Source organism: Schistocerca cancellata, chromosome 5 (genome assembly GCF_023864275.1).
Source record: "Schistocerca cancellata isolate TAMUIC-IGC-003103 chromosome 5, iqSchCanc2.1, whole genome shotgun sequence".
NCBI classification, from domain to species: Eukaryota; Metazoa; Arthropoda; class Insecta; order Orthoptera; family Acrididae; genus Schistocerca; species Schistocerca cancellata.
The window spans coordinates 615,770,043-615,790,327 of NC_064630.1; the positions used below are offsets into that span (position 1 = coordinate 615,770,043).

The 20,285-nt window shown below is 43.8% G+C and overlaps 1 protein-coding gene across 3 annotated transcripts in view; it reads right to left on the reverse strand.

The window, feature by feature from the left end:
* LOC126187954 (clavesin-1-like) overlaps positions 1–20,285 on the reverse strand; it is a 45,745-nt gene that overhangs the window by 22,834 nt on the left and 2,626 nt on the right. For all 3 annotated transcript variants that reach the window (XM_049929333.1, XM_049929332.1, XM_049929330.1), the window contains exons 2-3: positions 4,035–4,189; positions 3,106–3,265 (exon numbers count right to left, since the gene is read on the reverse strand). In XM_049929333.1, the coding sequence (XP_049785290.1) occupies positions 3,106–3,265; positions 4,035–4,185 (311 nt within the window). In that variant the 5' untranslated portion in view covers positions 4,186–4,189. The remainder of the gene's footprint in view (positions 1–3,105; positions 3,266–4,034; positions 4,190–20,285) is intronic.

A 20,285-nucleotide genomic window follows, 5' to 3' on the forward strand; every position in this document is an offset into this window, starting at 1 on the left:
GCAAAAATGGTGTTCCTGGCAAAGAATAGTCTACTAGTGTCAAAAATGGGCCTTAAGTTGAGGAAAAATTTCTGAGGATGCACGTTTGGACCAAAAAATCGTGTGGTACTGAAACATGGACTGTCTTAAAACCAGAACAGAAGAGAATCGAAGCATTTGAAGAGTGGTGCTGCAGAAGAATGTCGAAAATTAGGTGGACTGATAAAGTACTGAATGTGGAGATTCTCTGCAAAATCGGCGAGGAAATGAATATATAGAAAACACTGACAAGAAGAATGGACAGTATACCAGGACATACTGGAGGGCGTTGTAAGGGAAAAACTGAGGAAGAAGAAATTGGGAGATATCCAGCAAATAATTGAGGATATCGGTAGCAAGTGCCATTCTGAGAAGAGTTCGGCATAGAGGAAAAATTTGTGGTGGGACGCCTCCACGTGGTGGTAAATTTTGTATATGTTTCATTGTTTCAAATACATCTTAGCCTTATTATTATCATGCAACATCACATAAGGCTTAACGTTAATCGTATAGTGGACAACATAGGCTACTGCAGTGTTTGAAGTAAGTGAAGATCCACCATGAAAGATGTGAAGAAGCTGACGGTGTAGGACATCTTTGAATTCTATGAAAAAGATGAGAATGTGCAGAGTCAAACAGCACAGTATTGACACGATCGATGAAAACTATGGTAAATGCGAACTGCATTACTTTGAAGCTTGTTTTTAGAGTTCCAAGAAACTGACTTAGAATGCATTGGATTAGATTTTTTGCCACTCTTTCGTCTCACTAGATTATCAGGTATTTTGCAGGGCATATTACATTCGATTTTTTGAGTCATAGGTTAGTAAATGATATATGGAAGAGAAACTGGAACTTCGAAAGAGAGATCGTATTGTCTTCTTCCAACCACGTGGCTTAAAGCTACAACAACGTTAACAACAGGAAAGATTGTTTGTCTGGTTAAGTGCCTAACCGGTACTCCTTTTCACGTAGGAAACAAAACAGGGACGTAGGGAAGAAAACAGGGGTGTCTAGTTCTCTCCAAACATTATATTATCTTGTGCTGTGCGAGTACGAGCACAGTGGAAAAACTTGCATTTGGAGACAGAAGTATCCATATAGTACTGTTAGCGTCTCAATACACTTAACGTGGAGTGTACAGAGCGGCGTTTTGCTGACACTGGTCTAATGCCAACGTGTTTATTCAGTACTCTAGCTGACGATAACAATTCGATGGTAACGCCGAGGATTGTACACGAAAGTACGGCGAGAAAACTAAGAGTGGTGAAACGTCTTTTGGAAAAATAACGGACACTTGAGGTACCAAAAATTTAAAAACATACCCTCTACTTGGAACACGATTATAAAAAAATGTTTACACACAACGACATTTTTAACGTAACGCATTACTATAAATTGTGAGTATAATACAACACATGCAACTGAGACTGAAACTGAGGACCATATTTCAGTATACATTAGAGCTGACTAATGAGTGATCCCACCTTTTAAGTTTGATAGCAAGAATGGATTATCTGTTTTTCACCACACACCACACATTTGGTTTACACAGAAAAATGTAGCTGAAGATGCAGTGGGCATATATGTCTTTTGGGTTTGCGAGATGATTCTGACAGATTCATAGTTGTCAGACCGTTTTACACAATAACGACGAGATAGACACTGAAATGAGAGCGGGCTGTGTCACTTTGCGAGTTGTCTCCAATGAAGAGGAATAAATATACAAACAACGGAGGTGCTGGACATGTTGTTAAGATATTTAGTGCCGGCAGAACTGTTGAAAATCTGGAGCACAGGAACAAAGTCTTCTGCGTTGAAATAATGACACGACTGCACGTTTATTAAAGTGCATTTCAGTCAACGAGTTTTTAAAGAGGTATACCATTGCAAGCAGCCTAACGAAACAGTCGAACGCTGTGATATCGAAACTCTCATTAAAACAACTGTCGAATTATAAGGCAGAACGACTGACAAAACACGTAACTGATTCTTCTAGGTAATAATAAGTTTGCATAACCAGTTGCACTGCTATGAGTAGTATTTTTTTATTTTAACTACGGGCCTATTTTAGTTATACAGGCATCATCATATCTGAAATATAACATTTTATAAATTTTGGTAAATTTGTTAAATAACATATGAGTTACGAATAATAAGATTTTACCTGCGTTTTCAAGTCGTGACTTCCATGCAACGTCGTTTCTGTTGTTATCTATTTGTTATTGATTATACTTTACGTTAGTGTAACAGTAATAATCATTTTAGTAGTTTGGCCTGTCTTTTCTTTTATTAGTGGTCATAAATAAATCTCAGTCTGCAGCTGACATTTTGTAAGAGATTTCAACAACAGACTGCAATTTATTTCTGAGCACTACTAAACGAAAAGTCAGACCAAACTACTAAAATGATTATTACTGTTACACTAACGTAAAGTATAATCAATAACAAATAGATAACAACAGAAACGACGTTGCATGGAAGTCGCGACTTGAAAACGCACGACTTGAAAACTGCAAAAATAATTATTGTTGTTACGTAACCCAGAATATAGTCAGCAACAAATAAATAGCAACAATAACAACTACTGCAGGGAACTCAGGACTTCAAACATATGTAAAATCATACTATTCATAATTCTCATGTAAAACAAGAAATGTACAAAAATTTATAAAATGTTCAATTACAGCTTACCTGATGATCTCTGTGTAGCTGAAATAGGCCCACAATTCAAATAAAAAGTAATAGTCACAGCAGCGTAACTGGTTATACAAATTCATTATATCCTTGAAAGACATTCATTATGCAGCAGTCCCAGAGGATTCAAAAATGATTTTTCATTTGATCGTAAATGCAGATATTTAAATTCTGTTTTAGTAACACAAAAGACTCCGCTGTTTTCCCGAAAAATCTAATATCATCATTTCACGAAGAAGTAACAAGGTAACGTACGCCTATACTTGGAGTCCAAACATTGGAACGAGAGCTCTGCAGAGTTATACATCCATTACAATAGAGCATGAAAAGCTACTGGAAAAATAACAACTCTGTATGAATTGAAAAAGCTTAAGACAGGTTGGAACTCACAAGTGCTCCATTGCAAACGGGAACTCGCTTGATTCTGCATCTCTGTTCATAAGTAACTCGGGAAATTTGTGTTTGAGGGAGAAGTATGCGTCTAATCCCAGTTTCACCTTCTCCATGCTGCACTTGCAGTTGATGTACATTCGCTCAATGACGGAGTCATCTGGAACACAGATTTCAAGTAGTGATTATGAAGGTAGATTTTTATAAGGATATTAAGGACACACAAAACAGAAAGGGTTCTCATACTGATAGCAGTTTTGTTGTATAAAATTTGGTATGATAGAATTGTTACAAGATAAACTTTTTCAGTTTTTTTACTATATATGTTCCTTTAAAACGATCGTATGATCCCACAATCATATTATGCTGCACAGACGCATCTGCGTTCACATTACTGCTAAATGTAGTATGCATAATATTAAAGAGTGTAGTAGCATATCGAAGCATTCCTAATCACTGAACAGATAACCAAGATAACCAGCTGGAAGAGGTACATAAAATTCAAAAATAAGATGGAGAGCTGATCATAGTAATTCAGTGTTTTCCGTAAGCTAAGATGTAGACAGTGAAGTTGTAATAAGGAGGTAGATTTAACACGAAATTTTGTAATGATTACTTCCTCTTTAAGTTCCAATCACAATTTAGTATACAAAACTATAAGTATTTGTTTCCCAGTGATCAACAAAAAAACATGATCATCAGTAACGAGATATAGCTAAGTTATTTCTGACTTGTTATATGGGTGATAAATGGAGTGAGTTTCAGATACAACAATGATAAGACAACGCTGCCCTAAATCTGCTTATGAAAGAGATAAATAATATTTATATGTACAAGGCATTACCTCTAAGTAGTTACACCATTCATGAATAACGTATGTGCATTTCCTAGGTGTAATATATGGCCTCTAGTGTGACAAATGTACCGACCTACGGCGTCGGGTAAGTGTGGCTGCATCCTGAGCCACTCTCGGAGTGACGTCACAGACGTCTTGATGTCCTCCTCGTTGGTGCCCAACTGCTCTCTGACGTAGGCCACCTCCTCAGGTGTGATCACCAAGTATTTGCCGTTGTCTGTCATTGCTCTGAAGCATAAAGTAGACACAGTCGCTTATAGTAATGCATGAAGGCGTTTTTGACATACAACCACTGACTGCTTAAAAGAAATCGGAGAAGGAAGAGTATAGTTTATAAAGTCGCGTCAACAAGGTTGGATTATTTTGAAGGATTGGAGAGTAAATCGGTCGATCGCTTTCAACGGCATTTGTGTGAAGTTGTTTAGGAAAATTACAGGAAACCTAAATATGAATGGTCGCACTGTTTTACGTATTTCTTGAATGGATCTACACTACTGTATTGTTAACTATATATCACATTGTGGAGTATGTGTCTTCAGACGAAGGCGCTGCATTCATAGTGAACTTCACAAATGAACATGGCTGTAGTTCCGGTAGACCTTTTCTTGGACAAAGATTGCATTCAGGAAACGTAACAGGTTGAAAATAACCAAGCACTCTTACTTCTCAGTCAGAGACGATATACAATGTTCTCGACTGGACGAGAGCAGCAATCAGTTTCTGCATATTGTCCTGAAAATGGAAATTAAAAGAAATACTGCCTGAGAATATTAGGTAATATCCACAGCAGCAGAAAATAGTGTAACGGGAGTAACTTGGTTGGCTAATTTCGGGGGAAGAGACCAAACAGCGACGTCATCGGTCCCATCGGATTAGAGAATGACGGGGAAGGAAGTCGGAAGAGCTCTTTTAAAGGAACCATCAAGGAATTTGCCCGAAACGAATTAGGAAAATCACGGAAAACCTAAATCCGGATGGCCGAACGCGGGCTTCAACCGTCGTCCTACAGAATACGAGTCCAGTGAGCCAACCACTCCGCTTCCACGCTCGGTACGGGAGTAGTGTTCCTCACGAATAGGAAGGTAGAGCAGAGATGTTGCCCTAAATGGTTAGTGATAGGACTTTCCCTGTCAGAATCCACATGAAACTAAAGCCAATAATGGATAGAGAAGTGAGGAGAATTATCCAAAAGAATCAATGAGAAAAGAAACAGGCTACTGAACTACTGAGGAATGATGAGATAATTTCTCTAAGTGATTAATGTAGCGATAATGATTACCACAGCAGGCTGTTCAGCTGAAGAGGAATTTACACATCTCAAAAATGCAGTCACAGTAACCGATCATCCAAATGTAAGTAAACGGAACGTAACTGTGCCTTGGATAACAACAGATGTATTTTAGGTGATCGACCAAGGGAGGAGGTACAAAAATCTCAGATTATGACAGAAATACAGCAATTAAATTCGCTAAGGCGTAAGATAAGTAAAAAGTGCAGAAAAGTGAAAACGAAATGGTTACAGGAAAAATGCGAATAAATCAAGAGAGAAATGGTCGTCATAAGGACAGATTCAGCGTACAGTAAAGGCAAACAACCTTAAGGGAAATTGAAAGCAAGTGCCTCAACATTGAGAATGCAACGGGAATCTCATTGTCAAGCACAGGGAAGAGGGCGGGTAGGCTGAATGAGAGCATTGAAGGCCTCTACGAGTGCGGAGCTGTATGGAGTCACGATAGAAGAAGAAATGGGAAACATCATGGGAGACAGGGTAGTCAATATCAAAGTTAAACATAACTTTGGATGAAGAGTCTGGAGACATACCATCAGATATTGAGAGTAAACAGAAAAAAAGAAGAGCTGAACAAATGAGATTAACGTTAAACTTAACACCAGAACTTACGGGACCAAGAAGCACACAAAGCGAACGGATTCTGCTGGCATAGAAGAAAAATAATACATGACGATGAAGACAGGAAGACCTAAAAACGCACTGTAGCAGAGGGAAGGAGGGCATTCCTGCTTGAAGAAATCCACTTGTATCAAATGTCGGACTTAATTTAAGGAGGAATATTTTGAGAACATAGATTTGCAGCATAGAACTGTACAGAAGTAAATCATAGATTGTTTCAAAGTCAGAAAAGAAGAGAATCGAGACCTTTGAGTTGTGGTGCTATAGAATCATGTAGAAAATTAGGTGGACTGATATGGAATGAGATGTTTTCTCCCAGAATGGATAAGGAGAGATATATGCGGAAAATATTAACAAGAAGAAGGGACAGGGAGATAGGGCATCAAGAAATAACTCCCATAGTAGCTGTAGGAGATGTGGAGGGTATAAACAACAAGGGAATATATCGACAGTAATACTCTCTAACACAAAAGAAAGAATCGAAGAGGTGATGCACATACACAGGGAAGCAAATGATTATAGTTTTAAAAAAAATGTATTACTTATTTAAGAGAAAGAGCTTCACAAACTGGGTAAACCAAAGATGATTCGGTCCACCTCTTTGCTTGCCTGTACATGTACATCTCATCTACCGATTTCTGTCCTGCTCGGATGATTCCTTCGTCGTGCGAGGCATTTTTCTTTTTGTCTTAGAGTATATTTCGAAGAAATATTTGCGGATGTTGATTCTGTTACTCTGTACTGAAGAGTTTGACGCAGGAGAGGAATTCGTGACGGGCTGCGTCAGACCATTCAGAGGACCGATGACAGAGAAAAAAGCCTAAGGAAGTCGAATTTTCCTGTACCTATATATTTTGCATATATTTCTTCGACAACTTCAGAGAAGTTACGCCAATTCTATGGAAGGTGAACTGGGATAAATAATGTGTAATAAAAAAAGGACTGTAACTTTTTTGTAAACCATCTCCCAATGGCGCAAAAATTAAAAGATTTCGTGTAACTAATTGAACAGAATGTGAAGAATAATTTATAATACACAGATAAGTTCTTCTTTTAAGAGGCAAACTCTGTCATATAGATTATGAAAAATCTTAAATTAGTACCATCAGGGGATCAGCATTCGTTTGCTGGGTACGGGCTTGGCGGCTCCGGAGTTCCTCAGCAGGTTGGCTAGTTTGAAAGAGGAGCGAGGGGATGGGACAGACTGAGACATCATCAGTCCTTTGTTCCTGGTAAAATAATTACACAAGGGAAAGCAGAAAATGAAGGAGATGTACAGCACAATTACAAGAGAAAGGAAGAACCGCAAGAACGGCAGAAGGACAACCAATATTACTATGGACAAAACAGGAAAAGAAAACTACAGAGATAAGCAAGAAACATGTACAAACGGTAAAAATAAGGGATCAGATGTCCGTAGCTGGCCGACCAAGAGAATAAAAAGGAAAAGCTAGCCACTCTGGGACAGATGAAAACATTCACCCTAAAAGCATTAGAATGGAGAACACAAAGGGACAAAGAACATGGGCTAAAACTTATATAGAATGATAAAATACACCGTCAAGTATAAAACGTAAAACTAAATTAGATGATGAGGAGTTGTCAGCTAAAATTAATTGCAACGAGTCCGGTAACTGAAGAGTCCGCCGCAGGGCAGCCAAAGAAGGACCGCTCACCAAGATATGGGCCACTGTCAGCTGGGTGCCGCAGCGACTCTGAAGTGGGTCATCACGGCGCAGGAGGTAGCCGTGTGTCACCCAAGGGTGGCCAAAGCGGAGCTGGCAGAGAACCACAGAGTACCTGCGAGAGGCCCGCATGGAGGACTGCCACACATTCGTAGTCTCCTTAATGGCACGCAATTTGTTGTGCGTGCTGAGCTTATGCCATTTCGTCTTCCAAAGCCGCAAAACCTTGCGGAGTAGTACTGAACGCAGATCAGTTGCAGAGAAGCAGATCTCCATAAGCGGTTTCCGTGTAGCCTGTTTGGCCAGCCTGTCGGCAAGTTCATTGCCTGGGATTCCCACGTAACCTGGTGCCCAAACAAACACCACTGAACGACTGGACCGTTCCAGGGCATATATGGACTCCTAGATGGTCGTTACGAAAGGATAACGAGGATAACATTGATCGATAGATTGTAGGCTGCTCAAGGAGTCAGTACACAGGAGAAACGATTCCCCACGGCATGAACGGATGTCCTCAAGATCACGAGATATAGCGACCAGCTCGGCAGTAAAAACACTGGAGTCATCAGGCAAAGAATGCTGTTTAATATGTCCTCCACGGACATATGCGAAGCCGACGTGAGCAACAGCCATCGAGCCGTTGGTGTAAACCACTTCGTGGCCTTGGTACATGTCAAGAATCGAGAGTAAGTGGCTTAATTGAGCCATGTGAAATGTACACTCGAAGCCGCGGCCTAGGTGTACACCATGGAGACATACTTGAATGGACCTCAAGTATAGGTGCTAAAGGGAAGGACTCCAGTTCGGAAAGAAGGGTTTGGATACGAACTGCAATTGAAAGCCCTTACCTGGGCCATCGATGGGGGGATGAACTGCCATGGGTGGGAAAAGGAGACCGTGATTCGGATGCGCAGGAGAACTACAAACGTGTGCAACGTAACTGGTCAGCAGATATGCACGCCTGACCTGCAATGGTGGGATTCCGGCCACCAGACTCGTCCTGAATGCTCTTGTCGCTAGGCGAACGCCACAGTGGTGCACTGGGTCAAGTAAACGCAACGCTGAGGGTGCCGCCGAACCATAAACCAGACTCCTATTGTCAAGGCGGGATTGAACAAGGGCTCTGTAGTGTTGCAGCAGCGTAGAGCGATCTACATCCCATTTTGTTTTGCTCTGCCAGCGGAAGCCATCGATGTGCTGCCACCACTTCCGCTTAAGCTGACGAAGGTGTGGAAGCCACGTCAATCAGGTGTCGAAAACCAGTACTAAGAATCGGTATGTCTCCATTACAGTGAGTGCATCGTCATTAAAGTAGAGTTCTGGTTCTGGATTAATGGTACGACGCCGACAGAAGTGCATAACACACGACTTTGCGACCGAAAGCAAGGAAGTGTGGGCTAGAGCCCATTACTGCCCCTTGTGGATAGCTCCCTGTAGGCGCCTCTCAGCAACACCAGTACTGGTGGGGCAGTACGAAATGCAGAGGTCATCTGCCTACAGAAAAGGTGAGACCGACAGACCTGCAGCTGTTGCTAGACCATTAATGACCTCTAAAAACAGAGAGACACTCAATACAGAGCCCTGTAGGACCCCATTCTCCTGGATGTAGGGGGTGGGGGGTGGAACTATGGGAGGCACCAACTTGGACACGGAAAGGAGGAAGTGACAGGAAATTTTGGAAAAAAATCGGGAGTGGGCCTCAGACACCCCACTCGTATAATGTGGCAAGGATATGATGTCGCCACGTGGTGTCATACGCTTTTCGTAAATCAAACAAGACTGCAAACATGTGTTGGGGTCTGGAAAAGGCTGTTCGGATGGCAGACTCGAGGCACACAAGATTGTCAGTGGTAGAGGACTCTGGTGGAAGCCGCCCTGGCATTGAGCCAGTAGGCTAAGCCATGTGACTCCAGGACCCGAGCCAACTGTCAACACACCATACATTCCAGCAACCTAGAAAGAACGTTGGTGTGGCTGATAGTTATCTACATCAAGCGGTTTTTTACCGGGTTTGAGTTTCGGAATGATGGTGCTCTCCCACCATTGCGATGGAAAGACGCCCTCGCACCAGATCCGGTTGAAGATGACGAGGTGATGTCTCCTGTAGTCAGATGAGAGATGTTTAATCGTCTGACTGGATACGATTCGGCCCAGGAGCTGTGTCGGGGCAATGTGCAAGGGCACTGAATATCTCCCACTCGGTGTAAATGGGGCGTTAAGGAATTCATTGTAGCGTGTAGGGAACGAGAGACTTTCCTTCCAGCCACCTTTTGAGAGTGTGAAAGGCTGGGGGTAATTCTCTGTCACAGAGGCTCGAGCATAGTGCTCAGCAAAGCGCTCGACAATCGCGTTTGCGTTAGTAGATAACACGCCATTTATGTTAACACTGGGAACACCTGTTGGGGTCTGGTACCCGAAACCACGTTTTATCTTTGCCCAGACTTGGGAAGGTGACGTATTGCACCCAAAAGTCGAGACATATCTCTCCCAACACTACTGATTCCATCGTTTGGTAATTTGGTGAACAGGGGCACAGAGCCGTTTAAAGGCTATGAGGTTCTCCAAGAATGGGTGCCGCTTATGCCACTGTAGAGCTCACCGACGCTCTTTAATTGCTTCAGCGACTTCTGGCAACCACTATGGGACTGCCTTTCGCTGGTGGCACCCTAAAGAGCGAGGGATTGTGTTTTCTGTCTCAGGAACGATTGTTGTAGTCACCTGCTCAATCATCACATCGATGTTGCCGTGTTGGGGAGATTCAATGGTGACAGCAGAGGTGAAAGTTTCCCAGTTTATCTTGTTTAAAGCCCATCTGGGCAAGAGACCATGGGCCTCACGCCAGGGCAGTGACAGGAAGATGGGGAAGTGGTCACTACCACACAGGTCGTCATGTGCTCTCCAGTGGATAGATGGGAGAAGTCCTGGGCTGAAAATTGATAAACCAGTGGCCAAGTAACTACTATGAGCCACACTGAAATGTGTGGTGGCCCCAGTATTTAAGAAGCAGAGTTCGAACTCATACAGTAAAGTTTCGACATCTCTACCTTGGCCAGTAAGCACAGTGCCACCCCACAAGGGGTAATGGGCATTAAAATCTCCCAATAGTAGGAAAGGTTTAGGGAGTTGATAAATCAGTGCAGTCAATACATTCAGGGATACTGCACCATCTGGAGGAAGGTATACATTGCAGACAGTTATTTCCTGCGTCGTCCTTATTCTGACAGCTATAGCTTCAAGAGGAGTTTGAAGGGGCACAGTTTCACTACAGACTGAGTAAGAGCATAAAAGCAAACTCCACCTGACACTCGATTGTAGTCGCTACGGTCCCTGAGTATACCTTTCAGCCACACGGTGCAGGGGTCCGCATTGCCGGAGCCAGCTTTCCTCGAGGGCAATGCAGAAAGCAGGTGTAAAGCTCAACAGCTGCTGTAGCTCAGCCGGGCAGTGGAAAAAACTGCCACAATTGCACTGGAGGATGATGCCATCGTGAGACTCGGAAGGCATGGAACATTCAATGAGGTAGTTGTAGCTCAGGGTCACCTGCTGCTACTGACATTTTGCCTGAGCAGTCTATATTGTGTCTGAGGATCCAACGAGATCTAGGTCTTCAGCAGAGGCCAGAATCTCCACCTCATCCGCAGATGCAGAGCTTGTAGCTAGCGGTGCTGTGGGTGCCACCGCAATTCCCTTGGTCTTGAGGATCTACTTTTGGATATCTCTCACTACTCCTTGGGTTTCCCAGGCTGGGAGGATTTCACTGATTCAGTCTCTGAGACTGAGGCTTAGCGTGAAGCCCTATGACCAGCTGCTTTTGGGCTCTTCAGCCACTGGTTGGTGTCATCTTTCCCACTAGCAGAAACCTGGGAAAGGAGCGACCCAAGGGATCCCTTACTAGCGAGAGAAGGGGAAGAAGACACACTACTCTGGCTCAGAAGTGAAGCCTGATATCCCCAATGGTTGGGGAGGGTGTTGCTCCTGAAGTAGGTGGTGTGGGAGCATCAGGAAAGGAAATGACCCCCACCATCAAGGGGGCAGGTGTAGTCTTTTGATTCTGAGAGGAGACAGGAATGCGAGGAACTGATGGGGAAACAACTGTTCTCGTAGCGGCAGCGTAAGAGGACGTCAGAGCCACAGGACGTAGGTGCTCAAATTCCTTCTTAGCCTCAGTGTAGGTTAGTTGGTCGGGGGTCTTATATTCAATGTTTTTCCTCTCTTTCTGTAAAATCCTGCAGTCTGGTGAGCAAGGTGAATGATGATCTCTGCAGTTGACACTGGTAGGAGGTGGGGCACATGGAGTATTGGGATGTGATTGATGTCCACAATTGCGGCATGTGATGCTGGAAAAACAGCGGGAAGACATACGGCTTAACATCCATCACCCTGACTTTCTCGCGCAATGTGTCATTCTTAAAGGCCAAGATGAAGGCACCGGTGGTAACCTGATGATCCGTCAGACTCCACTAGATGCGCCAGACTAAACGAACACTTCACAGCTCTAAACTGGCGCTCAGCTCGTCGTCAGACTGCAGAAGGACGTCCCTTTGCAATATAATACCCTGTATCATATTTAAGCTGCTATGGGGCGTGATGGTAACAGAAACATCCCCCAACCAGTTACAAGCGAGTAATGCCTCTGACTGGACAGAGAATGCTGTTTTTATCAAGACTGACCAAGAGCACATTTTGGACAAGCCCTCCCCCTCCCAAAACTTGTCTTCCAAATGCTCCACAAAAAACTGAGGCTTCTTGGATATGAAAGATTCCCCATCAACTCTTGTACATACAAGGTACCTGGGTGAAGAGGCTTCACTGCCATCCTGACGTTCTTCCCATGGTGTGGCCAGGGAGGAGAACCATTTGGGGTCACATTTTTAGCATTGAAGTAAGACTTTGCCTGGTTAGAGACTGCTGGCAGCTGACCACCAGCAAGAGATGAAATACTATGCTTCACGACGTGTCATCCGCCCTGATGCTACCCACTCTGACCAGGGCCCTCCCCATGGGCGCCACACAGGCTCTGCAAGGGCCGCCTGGCAGGCATCAGCAGGTCGATCCCTGTGTTGTCAGGGGGCTACAACCAACAGGGTACATGGCAGCCCCACAACAATGTACTGGCTACCACGCTGTATATAAGGTGCTAATAAGTACATAGTCATTGTCGGCGCAGAAAGCGACACTGCATAGTGCAAGGTGGAAAACGCACCCAGGAAGGTGTCCTCACCCAAGAGATGGAGAATGAGCGGGACTGAAATTCGACGATGAGAGAGTGGGCTAAAGATCTCAATGCACGACGGATGCGATGCACCATGTAAGGCGCCCTTCAACAAATGGCTTGCTCTTTGGGAAAATTGAGAAAGATGGAGATCAAACTAGACAAGGGTCCAAGACATAAAGGCTGAAACGTGTGGACTCCTTTTAGTCGCCTCTTACGACAGGTAGGAGTACGTCGCGCCTATTCTAACTCCCGGAACCACAGGGGGGAAAGGGGGGGGGGGGCTGAGCAGGAAATTGACTAGCATCGCTCGACTTCCGTCACCATAAACTCTGGGAATCCTTCAATGACCACTGTATGACGCGACAATAGAACATCGTGTGCCATTGGCAGCTAGAATCTTTGCTTGACCACCTGGGTCGCGAGGATGGTAAAAACATCTTTAAGAAACCCTCCAGTTTCCTGCACACTGATGAGATGCGTGGTTGTTGAGGTGGAACTGTCGCTAAATGGGAAACTGAGGAAACTGCCCACCTCAATTATATAGCTTACTCAGGCAAGCGGAGCTCTGAGTGTACCCCAGCTCTTCGTGGAACCGAGTAGAACCCTTGTAATTTTATTCCTCCGATCCTAGCGGAATGGATGTACCGCTGGTGGGTTTCAACAATCAATCTAACGAGTGGGCTCGTGTAACCAGTCCTCCTGATTCAGGAATATTTCAGAGTTCTTATGTTAATAGGAACAGAATGCTTGCTGTCGGTCATAATGTTGTATAAAAAGGAAAGAAAGAGGTGGGGGGGGGGGGGGGGAGAGGGCTACTTTGAGAAAGTTTCCGGTTTCTTCATTCAAAAGGATTTATGGGGCCTCGGTGGCACTTTGAAATCTATCAAGCGATTGTTCATAGAAAGTCCTAGTTCCAAACGTCTAAAGATCCTGTAGGAAGCTAAGCGCCTGAGGGAAAGTAAAATTGCAAGTGAGCTACACGATATCTTGAACTACAGCAAAGGTCTTGTGTCATGCAGAGATCTAATTTTCCCAAGTAACTGAAAGAAAGCTGAGTGGGCCTAGAAGTCATTGTTGTCGTGCAAAATACAATGAAATGGATGGCGACATAATCAAAATCAGACAAGTTTACTCTTTCTTTCAACAGTTGAAGCGTGCGGTCGTACGTCCCTAACATAGTACGCTTTTTCAAATGCTGGAGCTCTACGCGCACTACTCTCGGTCTTAAGGGAGAAGCCACTTGCGGCAAATGTGGTAAGGCCATTCACGAGGGAGTCGGTTGTTCATCTACTCTGGGCATCACTGTCTGGATTATGGCATGCAGCAATATTTTCCTTGAAGAACTTAAGATACAGGGGGTGACAATAACGAGGCGTATCCCGTATAGAGAGGCCGAGAAAAGCCATGAATCCTTACACTTTCACTACAGATTTCTCTTCAGCTCTTAAAAAGCCTCTTTCGATAACTGACACTTCTATACAAACGGAGGTTGCTAGTTTCTGCACTAATAACTGCGTTTAAAAGTGAACTTGTTCAACTGCAGTTATTTCAGAGTCCATAGCCCACCTCCAGCGCCAAAGTCTGGTAAACAGTCTGCCACTGCCAACACCACTGCTAAACCTTCCCACACCTAATATTAGACAAGATGCTTCCACCACAGGTGAAAGCAGATCGTTTTACCGACGTCCTATTTCGATGTCATTCGTGCTAACGGTTCTACTGCGTCTGCTAATGGTATGTGATGCCTGCCCTGGGCAACCATCTCACCCAAGACTAAACCTACACCTGTTTCCGGCTCCCCACCACAGTGGAGAGACAGATTGTAAGTGCAGCCCCATGATAGACAGCTCTCATGCTACAGTGGGACATCGGTATGATCAGGATGCATTTGGAGGAATCAAAATTTCCAGCACAGGAACATCCCCTGAGCTTTTGTTTACAAGAAACGCGTTTTAAAGCATGTGAGTCCGTGTGTTCTAAGCAAAGTCCTTTTTTGCAAGGATGGAGCACTCACTGGAAAGACGCCAGTGAGATGGACCAAGAGCAGCCAGATGGCTACGTTTGAACACCGAGGTAGGTTCCAGAATGGATGAATCACATCGCACAACCGATCCACCATACCTCTGCTTTCCCCATCCGAAGTCTTCAGGTCATTTTAGAAGGCTTGGTGCACCGATGAGAGCCGCTCAGTAGTTCGAGTCAGACACACGTCTCTGTGACGGTTTAACAGACACCCAACGACGGAAGATATCGCAGCTTTTTGACTGGCGAGAGCCGAAGCTCGACACGTAACCGGGGAATGCAAGAAAACATTATGGCAAGCCTTCATGAACTCTTTGAATGGCTCCATATTTCTGACAGAGGTTTGGAGTGCCATCAGGGTGATATCTGGTAATTGCAGTTGGTTCTCTACACACAGTGGTCTGCCAACAACACCCAGAGACATCATCCAGACAATAGCAGAGCATTTTGCACTGATACTGTCACTACCAGCCTGTATCCAGTGCTCTGTCACCATTTAGAGGGTGGAATTTCAGGACCAAAAATTCTGTGTCCTATAACTGCCCGTTTTCCACATGAGAGATAGATTCAATACTGGCTGAGGCTGGAGATACTGCTCCCAATCACAATTCAAGACTTCGATATGACTGACAGGCCACTTTCCCATCTACTGAAGCGAGGAATTTTGAAAGCTCTCCTGAAACCAGCAAAGGACCGAAAATGTCACAATAGGAGGGAAGACCTTGGCACGAATTGTTAACCGATGTCTTCTCTGGATTATAGAGACCAGGCAGCTCCTCATCTGCTCTCAGTCTCGGTTCAGGAGATGACGATCCGTTGTCGATAACCATATCCTACTCGAGACGATTATAAATGAGGCTTTCCTATGTAAACAACACTGTCTAGGTATGTCCTTTGACATCAAGAGGCGTAAGACAGTAGCAGGCAACACTGTATTCTAGGACCACCAATGGGGTTTCAGTGACTACCTCCCATCATCATTCGGTCCTAGTAATCCCACCACTTTTTTAGATACCAAGTTGGTGCTGTGCTGTCAGATAAATTTGAGTAGAGGAACGGTATCCCCGAGGGGAATATTTTAAGGACTACCTTCTTTGCTAGAGCCTTCAACTGCATCATGTCTGCAAGGAGGCGTAATGTACAATGCTTATTTGTGGACGATTTTGCAATTTGTTTCCTCCTCCAACATTTCAACAGTGACTCGCCAGTTTTGACGTACAGTGAAGAAGATAGAAAAGTAGGCAGCGGACAATTGTGTGTGTCTGTTCATTGTAATCGTTCATGTCGGCATATTAGTTTACCCGACTTGCATAGGAAAGACACCATTCTGCCTCGTACAGACTGTATGACATTTCTGGTCCTTATTTTCGATTTGCTACTGTCGTGCTTACCACGCCCAAAGGGCTTAAATGCAACGGACCAAAATTCACTGAATAACTTAAAGCACCTTAGTAGGGACAGGGAGAGTCTGCTCCAGTTTTGTAGAGATTTCATGAGATAGTTGTTGGGCTGTGGGTGTACGGTATAAGGCTCAGCAAGACCTTTTTACCCGAAAGTCCTTGATGTTTTCCACCACGAGGCAATCAGACGGGCTCGAGTGCTTACATTACGAACCAAACACCCAGGTTGGTCCTCCGTACTGAGGCTGGAGAATCAACACTTTCCATGCAGCGGAAAATGCTAATGGTGCGTCAATCATTTAAGTTCCTCGCTGCTCCGAACGCACCAGCGTATAGTACTGTGGCTCGTCCAGTTATGAAACACGTTTTCTCCAGTCTTCCACGAGCAAAGAGGCCTCTGGAAACCAGCGAGAAGGTTTTAGTCCCTTTGAGAGGGGACGGTACAGGCTCAAATCCAGCGTTTTAACCGACAGACACCCCAGTGACTGCAGAGGCCCAGAGGTGCAGTACAGCGGTTTTAATATGATTTTCTCTGTCATCTTAAATGATCAATACAACTATGTAGCCACTTTCATGTATGGGTCAAAACAGGGGCATTTCGTTGGCTGGTCTGTTGTTCTCCCTGATCGTGTCCTCAAGATTTAGCTGCCACCATATCTCATTGTCTTCGATGCCGAATTATTCACGATCTGGAGGAGATGAGATGTGTTGTGCCTGCTAAATTCCTCGTTTGTTCCAACTCCCTGAGTTCCCACCATTCGCTGCGACATTTGTATCCACCCATGGCAGTAGAACCTCCAGGACACTCTTCTTTGTTTGCAAAGGCTGAGGGAGGAGATCTCTTTCTGCTGGGTGATAAGGCACAGGGGGCAAAAGGGCAGATGTAGCAGCCACGTATTATTATTATTACTTTTTAAGCTAGTAGTAAGTATTCAGCTTGAAGAAAGACAACTTCTCAGCCAATACCTCGTTTCTAAATGTTGATTTATGGTGACCTGTTCCTGTGAAAAAAGTTACCGTCATCTGATCTGTGAATCGTGTACATAAAGTGTAAAATATATTACACTCTGAAAACCAGCACACACGTCATAAATATAATACTAAGTTTCATTAATGCTACACATACCTGAGTAATGTTGTTATAAATGTGCCCAATTTGAGCTGTGCAAGTACTCCACATCTTTATTAGATGAACAGTTGACACTGGCATGACCAAGCTAAAATCAGTATTTAGAAAATGTTCCACCAGATGTATCCGTCCCATACTACAGATCTCAGGGTACATCACTGATGCAAGAGCGCAGCTGAACTGACACGCAGTGGACGTTACTAGAGAGCATGTTGACATTTAGTGCTGCTAGAGGTTTCTTGTGTATTCATATAATTGCCAACTGGGAATATAATTACGTAATCTGTAACTGTTATACAGTCATAAAACTAAAATGTTTTCTAAAGAACTATGAAGTCAACGGTGAGTCAAAAAAGACAACATATCGTTACGACTACAACCTAAGCCGTATTCCACTATTATATCTTTGTGCAACGTCGGATACAAGAAAAGTAATCACACAGCAACATTTGTTGACAATATGCTTGCACAGCGGAAAACTATCTGACGACGAGATTGCACAGTATAGAGCCCCATAACCTTATTTTGTAGGCGACGATGAGGCAACCCTTCATTAAACAGTTTTTTACCATAACCGTCCCCGAACCACACACGCAGTCAAATATCACAGGAGGTCATCTGGTAATTAGCCCGAGGTTTACGTATGATTTTGGTCTCTGTAACATTTAGGGGTCAAATAGTTCAAATGGCTCTGAGCACTATGGGACTTAACATCTGCGGTCATCAGTCCCCTAGAACTGAGAACTACTTAAACCTAACTAACCTAAGGATATCACACACGTCCATGCCCGGGACAGGATTCGAACCTGCGACCTTAGCGGTCGCGCCGTTCCAGACTGAAGCGCGTAGATCCGCTCGGAAACACTGGCCAGCAACGTTTTGGGAAAACATTAAAATCTCGAAACTAAAATGGTAATATAACAACGCTGACAAGGAAAATTCATTAAGAAGCTAAGATGTTTAGATGAAATAGGTGTATAGCGGTATATTGCCTATGGATACAAGCAAGGACAAATCTACGACGCAATTACATAAAGAGATCACGGCCAAAAATGACCCACGCATGATCCAGCTTAAGACATGTGAAACAAGATGACCTTCAGCTCTGTGGTAACATGAAATGTCGGGTATAAATCTTGACCCATAGCTCATGGTTAAGTGTGACGAGACTTGTAAACCAGAAAAACCGGTAAGTGGACTACAACATTTAATGGTACATTTTTAACAATATTATCTGTGAAGGCTAATAAGAGAAGCTGAAGTAAAAAAGTGCCACTACACTGCATCATGAAATATTTGAAAGATACCTTTAACTGTAAAATTTAACTACTCGTCAAGGTTATTATTGCTATGTCGCTACTTATGACTATATATCTGTTAGTTCTCAAGACTATCTAGCTTTTCGCCTTTAGAGGCACTGTGAAGAATTTTCGTCTTGTGGTTGATGCTGGTAATGTTGAGCTTTGAGTGTCCTACGTGATGGTGTGTTACACTTGCCAGCCCGTACATTACGACCACGTACCTAACAGATTTCACAAGAATAACGGAGGCGACACGTCGTGGCTTGAAAGCAATGAGACCTTGCTAGGTCGCTGGATGGAGTTCGGACCATATCTGCACACCCAAGGCGCTCGATTCCCGAAAATTCCGGGAAGGGTGGCGATGACCTCTCAATCTACGTTTTATCATGTCCTTGATGCGTTCGATCGGGTTCAGATCTGGTGAGATGGGAGGTCAGGATATCAATTTGAACTCGCCACTGTGTTTCTCGAACCACTCCACCATACTCCAGGACTTCGTGATATGGCGCTTCATCTTGTTAAAAATGCCTTTGCCGTCTGGAAACATGATCGTAATGAGGGGGTGTACAGGATCTGCACCCAGAGTAGCACACACCTTGGCCGTCATGGTGTCTTACACACGTTCGACTCGACCCATGGATGCCCAGGTGTATATTCCCCAAAGCAAAATGGAGCAGCCGCCAGCTTGTCTCAGCCTTGCAGTACAAGTGGCAAGGAGCTGTTCCCCTGGAAAACGAAGGATTCGCGACCTCCCACAAATTCAGCCTGGCTCAATTTCTGGTGCGATAATAAGTTTTCTTTCATTATATCTAGGCATTTCTTAACAAGGATGTTAGTATGTATGTTCTTAATGCCGAATGATACACAAGTGGCGTCATTAGAAACGACTGTGTTTTGTAAAATTAATGCAAGTTCCAGAGCGTTTTTTAAGTTGAGTCAATTTTCAAAACCATGACTTTCTTTTAATTTCTTAATTAAAAATTTGTTCAGTTCGTAGGTAGGGGCGAATCTCCTGTCTACATTCTTTCTAACACATTTGGTAAGTTTATTCACACTGACATAGGAGCGTCAGGCAGAAACAGCAATGTTTATCATCTTCAAATCACCTTTTCCCCAACGTCCAGTACAAAGTTGTGGTCATCTGTTTCCTTTGTAGGAACTGAATTGAATTTATTGATTGGATCCTTGGCAACGGTAATAATATTATTTTCAGTAAAGACCAAAGTCAAGTACTGACAAGGGAACCTCCCCATCGCACCCCCCTCAGATTCAATTATAAGTTGGCACAGTGGATAGGCCTTGAAAAACTGAACACAGATCAATCGAGACAACAGGAAGAAGTTGTGTGGAACTATGAAAAAAATAAGCAAAATATACAACCTGAGTAGTCCATGCGCAAGATAGGCAACATCAAGGAGAGTATGTGCTCAGGAGAGCCGTGGTCCCGTGGTTAGCGTGAGCAACTGCGGAACGAGAGGACCTTGGTTCAAATCTTCCCTCGAGTGAAAAGTTTATTTTCGTAAAGTTATGATCTGTTCGTTCATTGACGTCTCTGTTCACTGTAATAAGTTTAGTGTCTGTGTTTTGCGATCGCACCGCAAAACCGTGCGATTTGTACACGAAAGGACGTGCCTCTCCAATAGGAACCGAAAACATTTGATGG